Source organism: Lacerta agilis, chromosome 14 (assembly GCF_009819535.1).
Source record: "Lacerta agilis isolate rLacAgi1 chromosome 14, rLacAgi1.pri, whole genome shotgun sequence".
NCBI classification, from domain to species: domain Eukaryota; kingdom Metazoa; phylum Chordata; class Lepidosauria; order Squamata; family Lacertidae; genus Lacerta; species Lacerta agilis.
Window position 1 is genome coordinate 9,791,435 of NC_046325.1, and position 13,812 is coordinate 9,805,246.

A 13,812-nucleotide genomic window follows, 5' to 3' on the forward strand; every position below is an offset into this window, starting at 1 on the left:
TCAGCCAAAGCCATAAAAGATATATCGGTGTCTGTCTTTATTTGGGGAAAAAATGTTTTTTATTTAATTTCGAAAAACGTCAGGGGTTTCACCTTAGTGCTTTAACTTTGCCCTTAGTTCATTTGTTTTCACACCAGTAACAGTACAGGAGGTCGCAAGTAACTTCAAGTTAGTTCGAGGCATCCATTTATTTTCGAGGCATCCATTCATTTCCGAGGCGCTATCATTTCCGACTTACTCACGCAACTTCAGGTTATGAGGCTTGGCCGGCGCCCGTGCCAATACGCCCGTGGAACGCTGGCCGCATTTCCCCAGCAACTGGTAACCCGTGTGTGGGTGGCCTAGACTCACACGCGGGAAGCTCCAGCACCGAATCCCCGCACACCCCTGCATGTGCTTGAGGGGTAGGCAGACTTGTGAGCGTTAGCCAGCTGCATCATTGCTCTGTCTTGACAAAACAATAAAGAGAATCTTTTATCTGAAAAGCTGCTTGGAGTTTTCCTTCTGGTCTGCATTGGGTCCCAGCCATCCGTGCAACAAAACGTCCGCGGGCAAAACTCGGCACCCCTAGAGTCTTTTCCCGCCCGCGCTTAAGTGCTGGCGTGCGTTTCCCTTCTCATGAGGAACCTCCTGGTGTTCAGCTCAGGGTGCCACAACAAGATGCAGCACTTGGGGAAAAAAATGCCGCAGAGCAAGGCTGAGCTGGAGGCTAGGATGGCGAAGGCCTCTGTGGCTGCCGTGTACCACGCTCTCGAAGTGAGGTAAGCGGGGACGAAGGCCAGCCACACCCCAAGGCACCCCAACAAGCTGAAACAGATGAGCCAGGCCTCGTTGAAGGCGTCGGGGAGATTCCGCGCCAGGAAGGCCCCGGCCAAGCTGAGCGCCACCAGCAGGCACAGGTAAGCCAGCATGCCCCAGAATGCACTGGGAGAGCCTTCGTCGCAGAAGAGGGATATGGCGTGAGGGATGGAGTGAGCATCTCTCCCAGGGGAGGGAGGGGAGGTGGCCAGCCACGTGGCGCACAGCAGAAGCTGGGGCAGGCAGCCCAGCAGGACCACGGCACGGGGCGTCCTGGAACCGAGCCACAGCTTCGCGGGGTTGCCGGGGCTGGTGGCCCTGAAGGCTGCCACCACCATCGCTGTCTTGGCCAGGATGCAGGAGAGGCAGAGGGCAAAGGTCAGCCCAAAGGCAGCTTGGCGCCACAAGCAGGACCGAGGCGTGGGCCGCCCGAGGAACGGCAGGCAGCAGAGGAAACTGAGTGCCAGCCCTGCCAGCAGCAGGTAGCTGAGCTCCCGGCTGTTGGCTCGGACCAGAGGGGTCCCCCGATGAGTGACGAAGAGGCCGAGGATCAAGACGGGCAAGAGGGAGCCGCAGATGGAGGCACTGGCCAGACCGGCCCCCAGAGGCTCATGGAAATGGAGAAAAAGCTCCCTTTTGGGTACACATTGTGTCTGCCCTGCACCAGGCCACTGGTCTTCGGGGCACCTTGAGCAGGCGGAAGAATCTAGAAGCAAAGAGGGATTCGGAGAGCATCTCATCACTGCACTGCACCAACCAATTCCCCTCCCTTCTGTCCCAAAAGAAAGGAAGGAAAACCTTCAGGTGCCCTTCATAATCCTTGGTTTAACTTCTATTTGACCTCACTAGCTTTTACCCTGCAGCCTGTGTCTAAAGCTGTGAAAACTCTAAAGCTACACTAAACAAGGGAGTCTCTGGGTTTACACAGAGTATACCACTGGTATAGGCTCAAAGCATAATTCAAGTGCGTCTGGAACTGGAGTGTAGGGCAAATGGGTTAGAAATATCCCCCTCCCAAAAATACTAAACTTGGGTTGACCCCGGGCAATTGATTGGCAGGAAAACCATCACAGATGAAAGAGAAAGACTTCTTTATGGGATGGAACATGTCGTTAATTTTGGGAATTCTCAGCTACAAGATATGGGAACTGCCCCTAGTTTAGGGCCAGGCTATGTGTTATGTCAATCTTCCTTCCTTCCTTCCTTCCTTCCTTCCTTCCTTCCTTCCTTCCTTCCATCCTTCCATCCATCCAACAAACAAACATGTGATTTGATGCCAAAATGGCTTTAAAAGAGTAATTGGTGAGTTTATGGAGGACCAACCTATCCGCACCTATTAGCAATGCTAGCTAAATGCCATGGGGGGGGCGGCCAAAACAGCAACAACAGGTATATAAAACTGACAGATATTTGTAGCATAGATAATCTTTCCCAGAGTGACTATAGTGGGCATTCTACGCACCGGTCTGGTTTGAAATTTCCCCGCTTGCACACGGCACACATTCAAAGCAACAAGTAGCCATATCTGAGCGCTGGGTTTTGTAGTGGCCCATGGGGCAACTCGGTGTACAGACTGAGACAGGGACCTAAATAAGAGAGGAGAGGAAGATTTGCCTGACTTGATATTTCTCATCGCAACACCAATGTTTACCTGCATTGTGCCAATTAAAACGACCATGAATGACAAAGCACACTTTGTTTTAAAATACCACATTTATATGAAAAAGGCTTACACTGGTGTGTTATCAGCTCAAGCATCATGGCTCCCCCTCCCCATCCAAGAATCCTGGGAACTGTAGTTTTGGTGCGAGGGTGCAGATAATTCACTGGTAGAGAGTGGGGCACCCCACCCTCCTGGAGATATGCCACAGTTGCATAACCCTCCAACATTTCTCCGATGAAAATAGGGACATCCCATTCCATAATTTTTATCTTGCTATTTATACCCCACACATCTTACTGGGTTGCCCCAGCCACTCTGGGCAGCTTCCAACATATACAAAAACATAATTAAACAAAAAGAACTTCTCTATGCAGGATTGCCATACCCTCCAACATTTCTCCAATAAAACTAGGGACATCCTAAGGAAAAGTGGGACATTCCGGGATCAAATCAGAGACTGAGATGGCTTCTCTAAATCAAGGACGTCCCTGGAAAAAAAGGATACTTGGAGGGTCTGCAGTTGCCTCCAGGTGGGAACTGGGCCTATGGCTGCTGCTCCTTCCCACTGAAAGAGGGCAGGACCCTCGGCTTAGGGACCGCCTCTCCTGGTATGTCCCGTGTAGGACCTTAAGGTCCTCAAATAATAATCTTTTGGAGGTCCCAAGCAACAAAGATGCTAGGTTGGCCTCAACTTGGGCCAGGGCTTTCTCAGTATTGGCCCCGACTTGGTGGAACAGTCTATCATAAGAGACCAGGGCCCAGCGGGATTTGGCATCTTTCTGCAGGGCCTGCAAGACGGAGCTGTTCCACCTGGCCTTTGGGTTGGTTTCTGTTTGATACTTATGCTTCATTCTTTTATTGGTGGGCTATTTGAAAATGAGACTGCAGTTTTAATTTTTAATTTTGAAATTGTATTTTAATCTGTATTTTAAATTGTTTTTTTATGTTTTTGCTGTGATTTTAATTAGTGTTAGCCGCCCTGAGCCCCGTTTTTGGCTGGGAAGGGCGGGGTATAAATAAATTATTATTATTATTATTATTATTATTATTATTATTATTATTATTATTAGGTGTGGAGAACGTTTGGTGAAGGAGCCAAATACATGCCCTCCAGCATCCTGCAGATCAAAACTGGGATGCTGCCCAGAGGCCCTGAGTGAGAAAACTCAGGACCCTCCTCAACCCTCTCTGGTTTATTGTTTTTCTCTTTGTTTTCTGCCTTTTGTTTTTAAGAGCAGCATACACTGTTCTCCACAGGACAGCTGTAGCAAAGACCTGTTTCCTAGGAGCTGCATTCTAAAGAAATATCCTGGACAGGCTTGACCACAAGATGCACCTCAGGGCACACAAAAACAGGAAGCTGCCTTTACTAAGTCAAACAATATGCCCCCCCTAGTTCAGTATTGTCCACGCTGACTGACAGTGTCTCTTCTGGGTTTTGGACAGGCCTATCTGGAGATGCCGGGAATTGAACCTGGGAACTTCTGCGCACGCAAAGCAGGTGCTCTGCAACTAAGCCACAGCCCGTCCCTCATGTGCCCTGCCACATCCAGTCCTCACACAGGAACTCTCCCCTGGGGAAGAGTGAATAAGGGGTTTAAAACAACAACAACCTCCTCCTCCTCTATGCAGGGTAGATATGCCCTTTGAGGAGCAATGGTGAACATTGTTTTAAAAAATATTTTTTTTAATTGGCTTTACAATTTAATTTTATATTCACACATACAGTGGTACCCCGCTAGACGAATGCCTCGCTAGACGAAAAACTCGCTAGACGAAAGCATTCGTCTAGCGGGAGGCAGCCCCGCTAGACGAAAAAGTCTATGGGGCTGCCTCGCAAGACGAAAAAATTTCGTCTTTTTTTTTCTTTTTCGTTTTGCGGAGCGCGGCTCCCATTGCCGCTCCGCAAGACGAAAACCCCGCTAGACGAAAATTTTCGCGGGACGAATTATTTTCGTCTAGCGGGGTACCACTGTACATTAGAATCCAAAAAAGTGTAGAATTCTCTGAATTTTTGGACTTCCTCCCTCCCCTCCGTGGAGTCCGCCGATAACTGCTTTCCACTGCATATCATATTGTCCTCTATTTGTCCATAAAATTCTATTTATATCCACAGTTCCTTTCACATTGCAAGTGTTTTTTTCACAATGGTGAACATAAAATCAGTCCTACCTGTGTATTCCCTCCTGTCCACATGATGGCGCTGTCGTCCACCTTCAGTTCCTCGCCTTGCGAGGGGCTGAACGCAATCTGCCCCACTGGCACAGCTTGGAATTGCTTCGTGGAAGGCAAGCGTGTGTTGAGGACATCGAAGAGGGCAGGGGGGTCACCGTGCTGGTCAAAGGAGACTTCCTCGCCCACCTTGTTCTTGAAACGGACTTTCCTCAAGTAGTGAAGCAACTGGAAGCAAGGCGGGGGAGGAAAGGGGCGGGCATCGGTTTTGTGCTCTATGTAAATACGCATCGCATGAGTTAAGGGCATGCAAGGAACCAGTGGGCCTCCAGATGTTGATGGACTGCAGCTCCTATCGCCCCACACTTGCTGGGCAAGATGGGAGTTGTAGTTCAGCAACACCTGGAAGGCCAAAGGTTCCAGGCGCCTGAGTTCTAACTAAAGGGAAGATGTTAGGCTTTCTGCTCATATGTACATGCTGCCCTAGACTGGTTAACTGCCCAAATTGTGTGGCTAGTTACTGGCAACAGAATACAGTGGTACCTTGGTTCTCAAACGCCTTGGTACTTGAACAACTTGGAACCAGAACGCTGCAAACCCAGAAGTAAGTGTTCTGGTTTGCAAACTTTCTTCGAAAGCCAAATGTGCTCCGTTTTGAGTGTTTCGCTTCTGATTCGAGTGCCACACTTCCATTTTGAGTGTTACGCTGAGGTCTGTCTGTTTTTTGCTATTTACTTAGCGTTTTTCTTTTTGTGGCTCTTTTTTTGTTTGATTTTGTGACTGTGTGGAACCCAGTTCAGCTACGGATTGATTGATTGATTGTGTGACTGCAGTACATTGTTTATTGCTTTCATTTTATGGATCAACGGTCTCGTTAGATGGTAAAATGCATGTTAAATTGCTGTTTTAGGGGTTGTTTTTAGAAGTCTGGAACGGATTAATCCATTTTGCATTACTTTCTATGGGAAAGTGTGCCTTGGTTTTGGAACGCTTTGGTTTTGGAACGGACTTCCGGAATCGATTAAGTTTGAGAGCCAAGGTACCGCTGTACCTTGGTATCCTCTGAACCGGCATCAGTGTGAATCTCCTAAAACAGTGGTAGCAAGTGAGATACCCTCCAGATGCTAGTTACAGGTAGGTAGCTGCGTTAGTCTGCCATAGTCAACACAAAATTAAAAAATTCCAGTAGCACCTTAGAGACCAGCTAAATTTGTTATTGGTATGAGCTTTTGTGTGCATGCACACTTCTTCAGATACAGATGCTGTTGGACTACAGTTCCCATAATTTCTCACCGTTGGTTGTGCTGACTAGGAACTGTAGCCCCAGCAGAGGATTGAAGCACCGGAGTTAGATCGCTGTGGTTAAGAGTCGACAGACAGGTTCGAATCCCCACTAAACCATTAGGTTCACTGTGTGGTATTGGACTGGCCTCTATTTCTCTGTGGCAGAATTTAATTCTACCACAATTATCTTCACTTTTATGAGGAGATTTCACACCGTGCGTTCCATCCTGCCCGGTTTGTGCTCGGGAAGGATTTATGGTGTTGCTGAAAACCCGTAAGAGGACGAAGGAAGGACTTCCCACATCTCTTCTGTAAAAGGAGAGCCTATGTTGGATTCTGAGCTGCTTTTTCAGTTATTAACCCCCTCTGCTTTTTGGGGGAGAAGAATCTGATAAAGAAGAAGAACATCTGGAGGTAGCCACCTTAGGCTGCACCCATTCTAGAACCCCCACCCCAAAGCATTTCAATGTAAGAACATTAAGAAGAGCCCGCTGGATCAGGCCAATGGCCCATCTAGTTCAGCATCCTGTTCTCACAGTGGCAAGCTAGATCCTGCTGCAAACTCTTAAGCCGGGACCTCGGTGCAAGAGCATTCCTCCTGTGGTTTCTTTCAGCTGGTATTCAGAATAATAATAATAATAATAATAATAATAATAAATTTTTATTTATACCCCGCCCTTCCCAGCCAAAAACCGGGCTCAGGGCGGCTAACACTAATTAAAATCACAGCAAAAACATAAAAACAATCAATTTAAAATACAGATTAAAATACAAATTTAAAAATTCAAAATTAAAACTGCAGTCTCATTTCCAAATAGCCCACCTATAAAAGAATGAAGCATAACTATCAAACAGAAACCAACCCAAAGGCCTGGTGGAACAGCTCCGCCTTGCAGGCCCTGCGGAAAGATGCCAAATCCCGCAGGGCCCTGGTCTCTTGTGATAGAAGTCGGTGCCAATACCGAGAAAGCCCTGCCACCTCCAACTGTGGCAGGCTGTGCATGGCTACCACAGCTAGAAGCTATCCATAGCCTTCTCCAACACACTTTTAAAGTCAACGTGTGATTGGAGTCAGATATTACCTTCCAGGGCTCGATCCCAGGAACTCTCCCTTCGGTCCTCTTCAGGCCCCTTGGCTCCTCTTGCGCCATGTCGTGCAGTGCGTGGGCGATGGCATAGACCGCGTTGTGGATGTTGAAGGACAAGCCGAACCCCATCATGCCGACAAAGGAGTTCCTGCCGTCCCCCAAGTTCTCCTTCCCTGTGCAGGAGTGGCTGCTTTTGTTTCCCCCCTCCTTGGAGCTCGCGTCCCACCAGCAATGGAAGACTTCGCCCCAGAACTCCTGGATGAAGATGTCTTCTGGCGAAGCGGAAGGGTGGAGCCGGATTACGAAGTCCCTCAGGCCGGGGACTGGCTGTTTGCGAGAGGAGATGGCCAGCGAACCGCTGAGCATCAGCAAGGCCTGCCGGTTCCTGTAGAAGGTGATGTGGCTCATGGCTTCGGAGCAGAGCCACACCTTCCCCTTCACCCCCTGGCTGTGCAGCAGGACCAGCAGAGGCTGAGCCTCGGACCCACAGAAGGTGACGATGACCTGGCTCTTGGATCCTGCGACCCTTCTGGCGACTCTCTCGACGTTGCCCGTGTCCGGTGGTTTGTCAAGCAGCTCCGAAAAGGCAACGCACGCCCCGTTCCGGACAATCTCCTCCCGCACAATCTCGATGCCTTGCTTCCCGTATTCGGAGTCCGTCGTGAGCAGGCCGACCCACGTCCAGCCAAAGTGGGTCACTAGCCGAGCTAGGCCGAGGGCCTGCAGCCTGCTGCTGGGGACAGTGCGGAAGAAAGAGCGAAACTGAGAGCCGTCGTCGGCCACCGGGCCCGTGGCAAAGTAACTGATCTGGGCGCAAGAGGAGAAAACCGTCCGTCTGTTAAACAAAAACGCATGCCGGTCCCCCTATGCAGACACACTTGTCAGACGGACCTTCGGTTATTTGAACGTGGGACTTGCACCCTCGCCTCGGTACGCGAACATCTGATTCGGATATCCGAACCGTGGGACTTGCGTGTATGTGAATATCTGAGGCAATGGCTTTCTTTAATGCTGCCATCTTATTTTTGCTGAATTAAGTTGGAGTTCTTATTGCAAAATGCACTGAAATAAATGTTACTAGAGTTCTTAGTAACATTTATTTCAGTGTATCTTATTTTTGCTGACATTGCGCTCAGTCAGAGAATCGCTGAACACACCACCTTATAAACCTATATCATTTAGACTTCAAAAAACCTATAAACCTGTATCATTTAGACTTCCAAAAAAAAATGGAACTGCCATCGCTTGGAAGAAGAGAAAAGTCTCTAGGATGCAAAAATTTGTTGGAAGGGTGCGGGGAGAGACAGTAATGCAAGTAGGTGCACCTAGATACAGCATGAGGCCTAGTCAGGGTATTATCATATAAGGCATTTTTCATGGAAATAATAAATTCACAGTAAACTAATGCTCCCACTCAATCCATGCAACCACATTGCCCTCTACTGGCCCTTCCATGCAACTACAACCATCTGCCAAAATTGCAACACCCTTAAAAGACTAACCAATTTTATTATAGCGAAAGCTTTGATGGACTGCTCAAATCCATTTCTTTTGCTTCTTTTTTTTTTTTTTTTAAAAAAACAATTACCAAACATAAGATGCTGTCTTCCAAAGCAAATACATGTACAGGTATTAAGTCTTGTATCCACACACCATCGAAACAAACTCAGAAAAATCTTTCACATTACAGATTAGGCTCACATCTGCAGGGGTTATGCTGGTCTAAAGCGTTAATTTATCCACTTCATCTAGTGCATCTAAGTCCATAAATGCGCACACCACAAAAAATTGGTTATTCTTTTAAAAGTCCCACAATGCTATTTGCTCCTTTGCTGCAACCTACAGGTGAAACTCGAAAAATTAGAATATAGTGGAAAAGTCCATTTATGTAAGCAATTCTTTTCATTAGCTACTGGAGTTTAATATATGAGATAGATTCATGACATGCAAAGCGAGATATGTCAAGCCTTTATTTGTTATAATCGTGATGATTATGGCGTACACCTGATGAAAACCCCAAAGTTGAAATTGTTAATTTGGGGTTCTCATCAGCTGTACGCCATAATCATCACAATTATAACAAATAAAGGCTTGACATATCTCGCTTTGCATGTCACAAGTCTATCTCATATATTAGTTTCACCTTTTAAGTTGAATTACTGAAAGAAATGAACCTTTCCACGATATTCTAATTTTTCGAGTTTCACCTGTATGTGAAACACACAGATATCCGGTGTGAAATCAGTTTTATCCTTGTGGGCTCTGGCATTTTGCAAATTCCAAAAGGACAGCTCCTGCCTCAGAGGAGCTTACAACCCCACGCCACTCCTACCTGGGGGTATTTATAGAGATCCAACCACCTAGCTATCGTCCTGGACTCAGTTATGCCTGCCTCTCCTATAAGACCAGCTTGAGGCGGGGTGTGGCCGCAGTGAAAGTTGGGGATGGGGTTTTGACCGCCCGCAAGAAACTGTGTGGCACCCAAAAGGGCTCTTGAAAGAATCTGGCAAGAATCGAAGATCTGGAAGCCGAGAGTGATGTTGGGCAATAGGCTTGAATCCTGGTTAATCTCTTTGATGGCAAAGACCATGGTTTGGATGAACTTGTAAAACCAAAGCGCCAAGCTGTGGAAAAGCAGGAGAAAATGCAGCGGGTTCCAATCAGAACGCAGGAATTGATCTTCAGGCTGCACAGATTATTGCACCGACTGCCAACTGAGATAGACCTGCCTCAGATGTTGTTCAGTCAACAGCTAATGGACATGAATGGTAAATAAATGTGTCTTCAATGGGTTCTGATGACTGGTGGCTGCTAGCTGCCGAACACAGATACCAGTGAGTGTGGGTAGAGTGTATAAAAACACACACACACAAACACACACACACACGTCCTCTGATTAAAACTATATTAAAAATAAACTGAAGCAATTTTCTATTGTTTTCTGTGATTAGTAAAAACAATTAAATCCAGATTTTACTGGTTTTACAAAAAGGAAAAAGAAAAAAAGAAACCAGCATTCTAAATATCTGGGTAGGCTTGTAAAATTTTAACAGTCACCGAAAAGAGTCTAGTGAAGGCCACTGAATCACCGCTAATGCACTATTATGATGTCAAGAACATGTCATAGAACACGCCCCCAATGAATAGCCAGTCTGGTGAGGCACCAAATTCGAACCCAAGTCTCTCCTAGGTCCTAGCCCCACACTTAACCGCTACACCATCACAGGCTTGGTCGGAGAGGCCCCAGGTAACATGCATGCTTCTGTGAGTGAACAAGCACTCCTTAGGCAGAAGAGAAAAGGAGAATCGCCCTCCCACCCTGCTCCAAAGCAGCCCAGGCACCCCAGATTTACCTCGAGGGACGTCTTGCATTGACAGTTCCAGCAGTATAAGATAGATCCTTCGGGAGGGGCTGCTGGCGCTGCATTGACATGTGACAGTATGTGGGATTAGGCGGCATTGTGAAGGTGATGGCCACAGCATCGCGTGATGTTTGGTGATGCAGAGGGAAAAGCCCTCCGATGAGGATGTCTCCCCTTCTCTCAAAGGCCTCCATCCTGAGGGCTGGCAGCTGACACTGGTGCCCATCAGTGCGGACCACCAGCATAAAAAATGGGAGTCCTAGGAAGTTCATGGATCCGCAAGCAGATGTTCTGTATTGCCTCTTGCGGAAAATAGATGTGACATCCAAAGAAGGCGGCCTTCTGTAACAGGGAGGTCTTTCTTCGCTCCGATTCTTGGTTGATGGCAAATATTATCTCCAATTAATCTCCAGGACCCCCAAAACTCCCTTTTTCAATTGATGCAGAGAGCAAAATAATATTGTGTTGGCTCTTACCATCCCTGGAGCATTTCTGCCAAATGGAAAATTGTGATGAGCCGAGGAAGCAAGGCGAGATGAGTGACGGGCCACCACCCGTCACAAAGGAAGGGCACATTTGAAAATGGATTCTCTGGAGGGATGACAGGACCCTGGAGACTCCAGGACTCACTGGAGTTGCTCAGCAAGGCAGCCTTGGGCTTCTGCATTCATAGCCGCTAATAGCATAAAATTATTCCCACACCCCATCGTCTGAAACTTTTATCTCCTAGGGGGTTACTGCAGATGATCCAGTCAGGCCATAGAATCCAGTAATTGTTAATTCTTTCACGCAGGAGATGAAAGAAGAAATATGGTACAGTATATGCTTCGTTTTTCCTTTGTCACCTGGATTGGGTCCCTCCTGGTAAATATCTGGACTGTATTACATGTATGTGTGAATTCTGGGTATGTGCAACAGCGTCACATTAGTGTGGAATTTTGTGGGTGATGTGGAATTCGCCCTTTTGTTTTCTTTTGAATAGGTTTCTAGACCTCATGATGGCCAAGAGGGCCAGCACGCTGTGAAATCTTAGGGGCCGTGCAAACACAAAGCCTTTCCTTCCATCCAGTGGTGAGAAACCCAAGTGAAAAGTGTTCACCAATGGCTAAGGTTCAGAAAAGGGCAACCAAAATGATTAAGGGGTTGGAGCAACTCCCACACGAGGCAAAGTTACAGTATCTGTGGGTATTTCGCTTAGAGAAAAGGGGAGGTGGAGACCTGATGCAGAGCCATAACAACGTGCGTCTTATGAAAGTAGAGAATTCCCCCCCCCCACCTCACGCTTATTAACACCAGAACTTGTAAGCATCCAATAAAGCTGAATTTTGGAAAATTCAGGACAGACAAAAGAAAGTACCGCATTTTTCCGTGTATAACACGCCCCCGTGTATAAGACAACCCCTATTTTGGGGGACTCCAAATTAAGAAAATGTGGGGGGGGGAGAGATTGCCCGGAGTTGTTAAGCTTTTTTGGGGGGGGGGGAGTTGACCAGAGTTGTTGACCTTTTTTTTTTTTGGGAGGATTGCTGAAAATCAACAGCAGGGCTTGGCTGACAATCGTCCCCCTTCTGCACTATCCATTATTTTATAATAAATAAAACATTGTCTTATACACGGAGAACTACAGTGCGTACTTCTTCCCACAGTGCATTGTTAAACTACAGCAGTACCTCGGGTTACAGACGCTTCAGGTTACAGACGCTTCAGGTTACAGACTCTGCTAACCCGGAAATAGTACCTCAGGTTAAGAACTTTGCTGCAGGATGAGAACAGAAATCGCGCGGCAGCAGCAGGAGGCCCCATTAGCTAAAGTGGTACCTCAGGTTAAGAACAGTTCCAGGTTAAGAACGGACCTCCAGAACGAATTAAGTTCTTAACCCAAGGTACCACTGTACTTAATTCGCTCCCCAAAAGATGTAGCGATGGCTACCAACTTGGACGGTTTGAAAAGAGGATTTTGCAAATTCATGGAGTTTAAGGCTATCTATGGCTACATTTCCCTTCAACAGTCAGATGATGTATGTCCCTGAATGCCAGTTCCTGGAAATCACAAGTGGAAAGTGTGCTGTTGTGCTCAAACACTGCTTGTGGGGTTTCCTACAGGCACCCGGTTGGCCACTGTAAGAACAGGAGGCCAGACTAAATATTCTTAACAGAATGAAAAATCCACAGAGATTCTATGCGAACGACCAGGAGCAAGCAGTGATCTATCGCCCAGCCATTCCTACTAAACTGCCGCATTTTCAGAGAATATAGAAATTAAATGGGTGCAGCTTTTTCAGGCCGAGAGATGCATTGGTGGCGAAAGCTCTGCCCCTGTTGGGTTTCTGCCACTTGCCCAGCTGTAAAAAGCACAGGAATCTCCACGTGCTCTACTTGAGGACAAACTTTTGAAACTTCTGTAAGTGGGTTGTCCCTGTTTGCAGATTTATTCCCAGTAGCTTTATTATGCAATTAAACCAGTTCCTGCCCTAAAGCTCATTTTGTCTCATTAACCAAATAAGGCAACACATTACTAACGCCCTCATCTCCACCAAGGGCAGGTAAACCGCATGTGACAAGGGAATAGTTAGGATTATTTTCATTCCAATTACCATTAGGAAAATAGCAGATAAGTGCATGTAATTGAGGGCAGGTTCAAACATGAAGCAGAACACTTGAGCTGCACCTCCCTGTCCTAATTAAGCGCCTGCTAGCTAGTGTGTGTGTTTTCTAGGGAAAGAACAGTATCAGAAAGAAATGGGCATTGCCATTGGTTGGCAATTGGCAGCCTGTTATGTTATGGCTGCATAAACACCATAAATTTAACCACATGCATAAAAAAAAAATCCTGGGAACTGTAGTTTACTCCTTCACAGAGCTACAATTCCCAGCACCTGTAACAAACAATAGTTCCCTGGAGTCTTTTTTTTTTGGGGGGGGGGGGGGGAATATGATTTAAATGTATAATGTGGACTTGGCCTGTGCCAAAGAAGGAGGAAATGTATCATCAGAGAAGATGGCAAACATGAGACCAAATATGGTCCTACACTGAGGGCAAATACCCCCTGGAATCTAATGCACCTCTGGGCAAAGTTTGGGGTGGCTCTTAACAATATACTACAGCAACAGCTGGAGGGACAGATCCCCCACCATTGCCCTTATCCACCTCAGGCCTTTGTTTTTGCGGCTTTTTTTGTTTTTGTGAATGTGTGGAACCCAGTTCAGCTACTGATTGATTGATTGTGTGTGTGTGACTGCAGTACATTATTGCTTTCATTTTATGGATCAATAGTCTCCTTAGAGAGTAAAATTAATGTTAAATTGCTGTTTTAGGGGTTGTTTTTAAATGTCTGGAATGGATTAATCCATTTTTGCAATACTTTTTATGGGAAAGCGCGCCTAACCTATGACGCTTCCTGCTCTTGAGGTTGCCATGGCAGCCTCTTATTGGCCTTTTTTTTTT

The 13,812-nt window shown here is 46.8% G+C and overlaps 1 protein-coding gene across 1 annotated transcript; it reads right to left on the reverse strand.

Moving 5' to 3' along the window:
- Positions 1-590: 590 nt before the first annotated feature.
- LOC117057354 (extracellular calcium-sensing receptor-like) lies at positions 591-11,038 on the reverse strand. The gene is made up of 6 exons (XM_033168197.1): positions 10,998-11,038; positions 9,338-9,629; positions 7,000-7,812; positions 4,634-4,861; positions 2,261-2,384; positions 591-1,504 (listed from the first exon to the last, which is right to left on the reverse strand). Exons 1-6 carry the CDS (start codon positions 11,036-11,038, stop codon positions 591-593), a joined length of 2,412 nt encoding a protein of 803 aa, XP_033024088.1.
- Between the last annotated feature and the right edge of the window lie 2,774 nt (positions 11,039-13,812).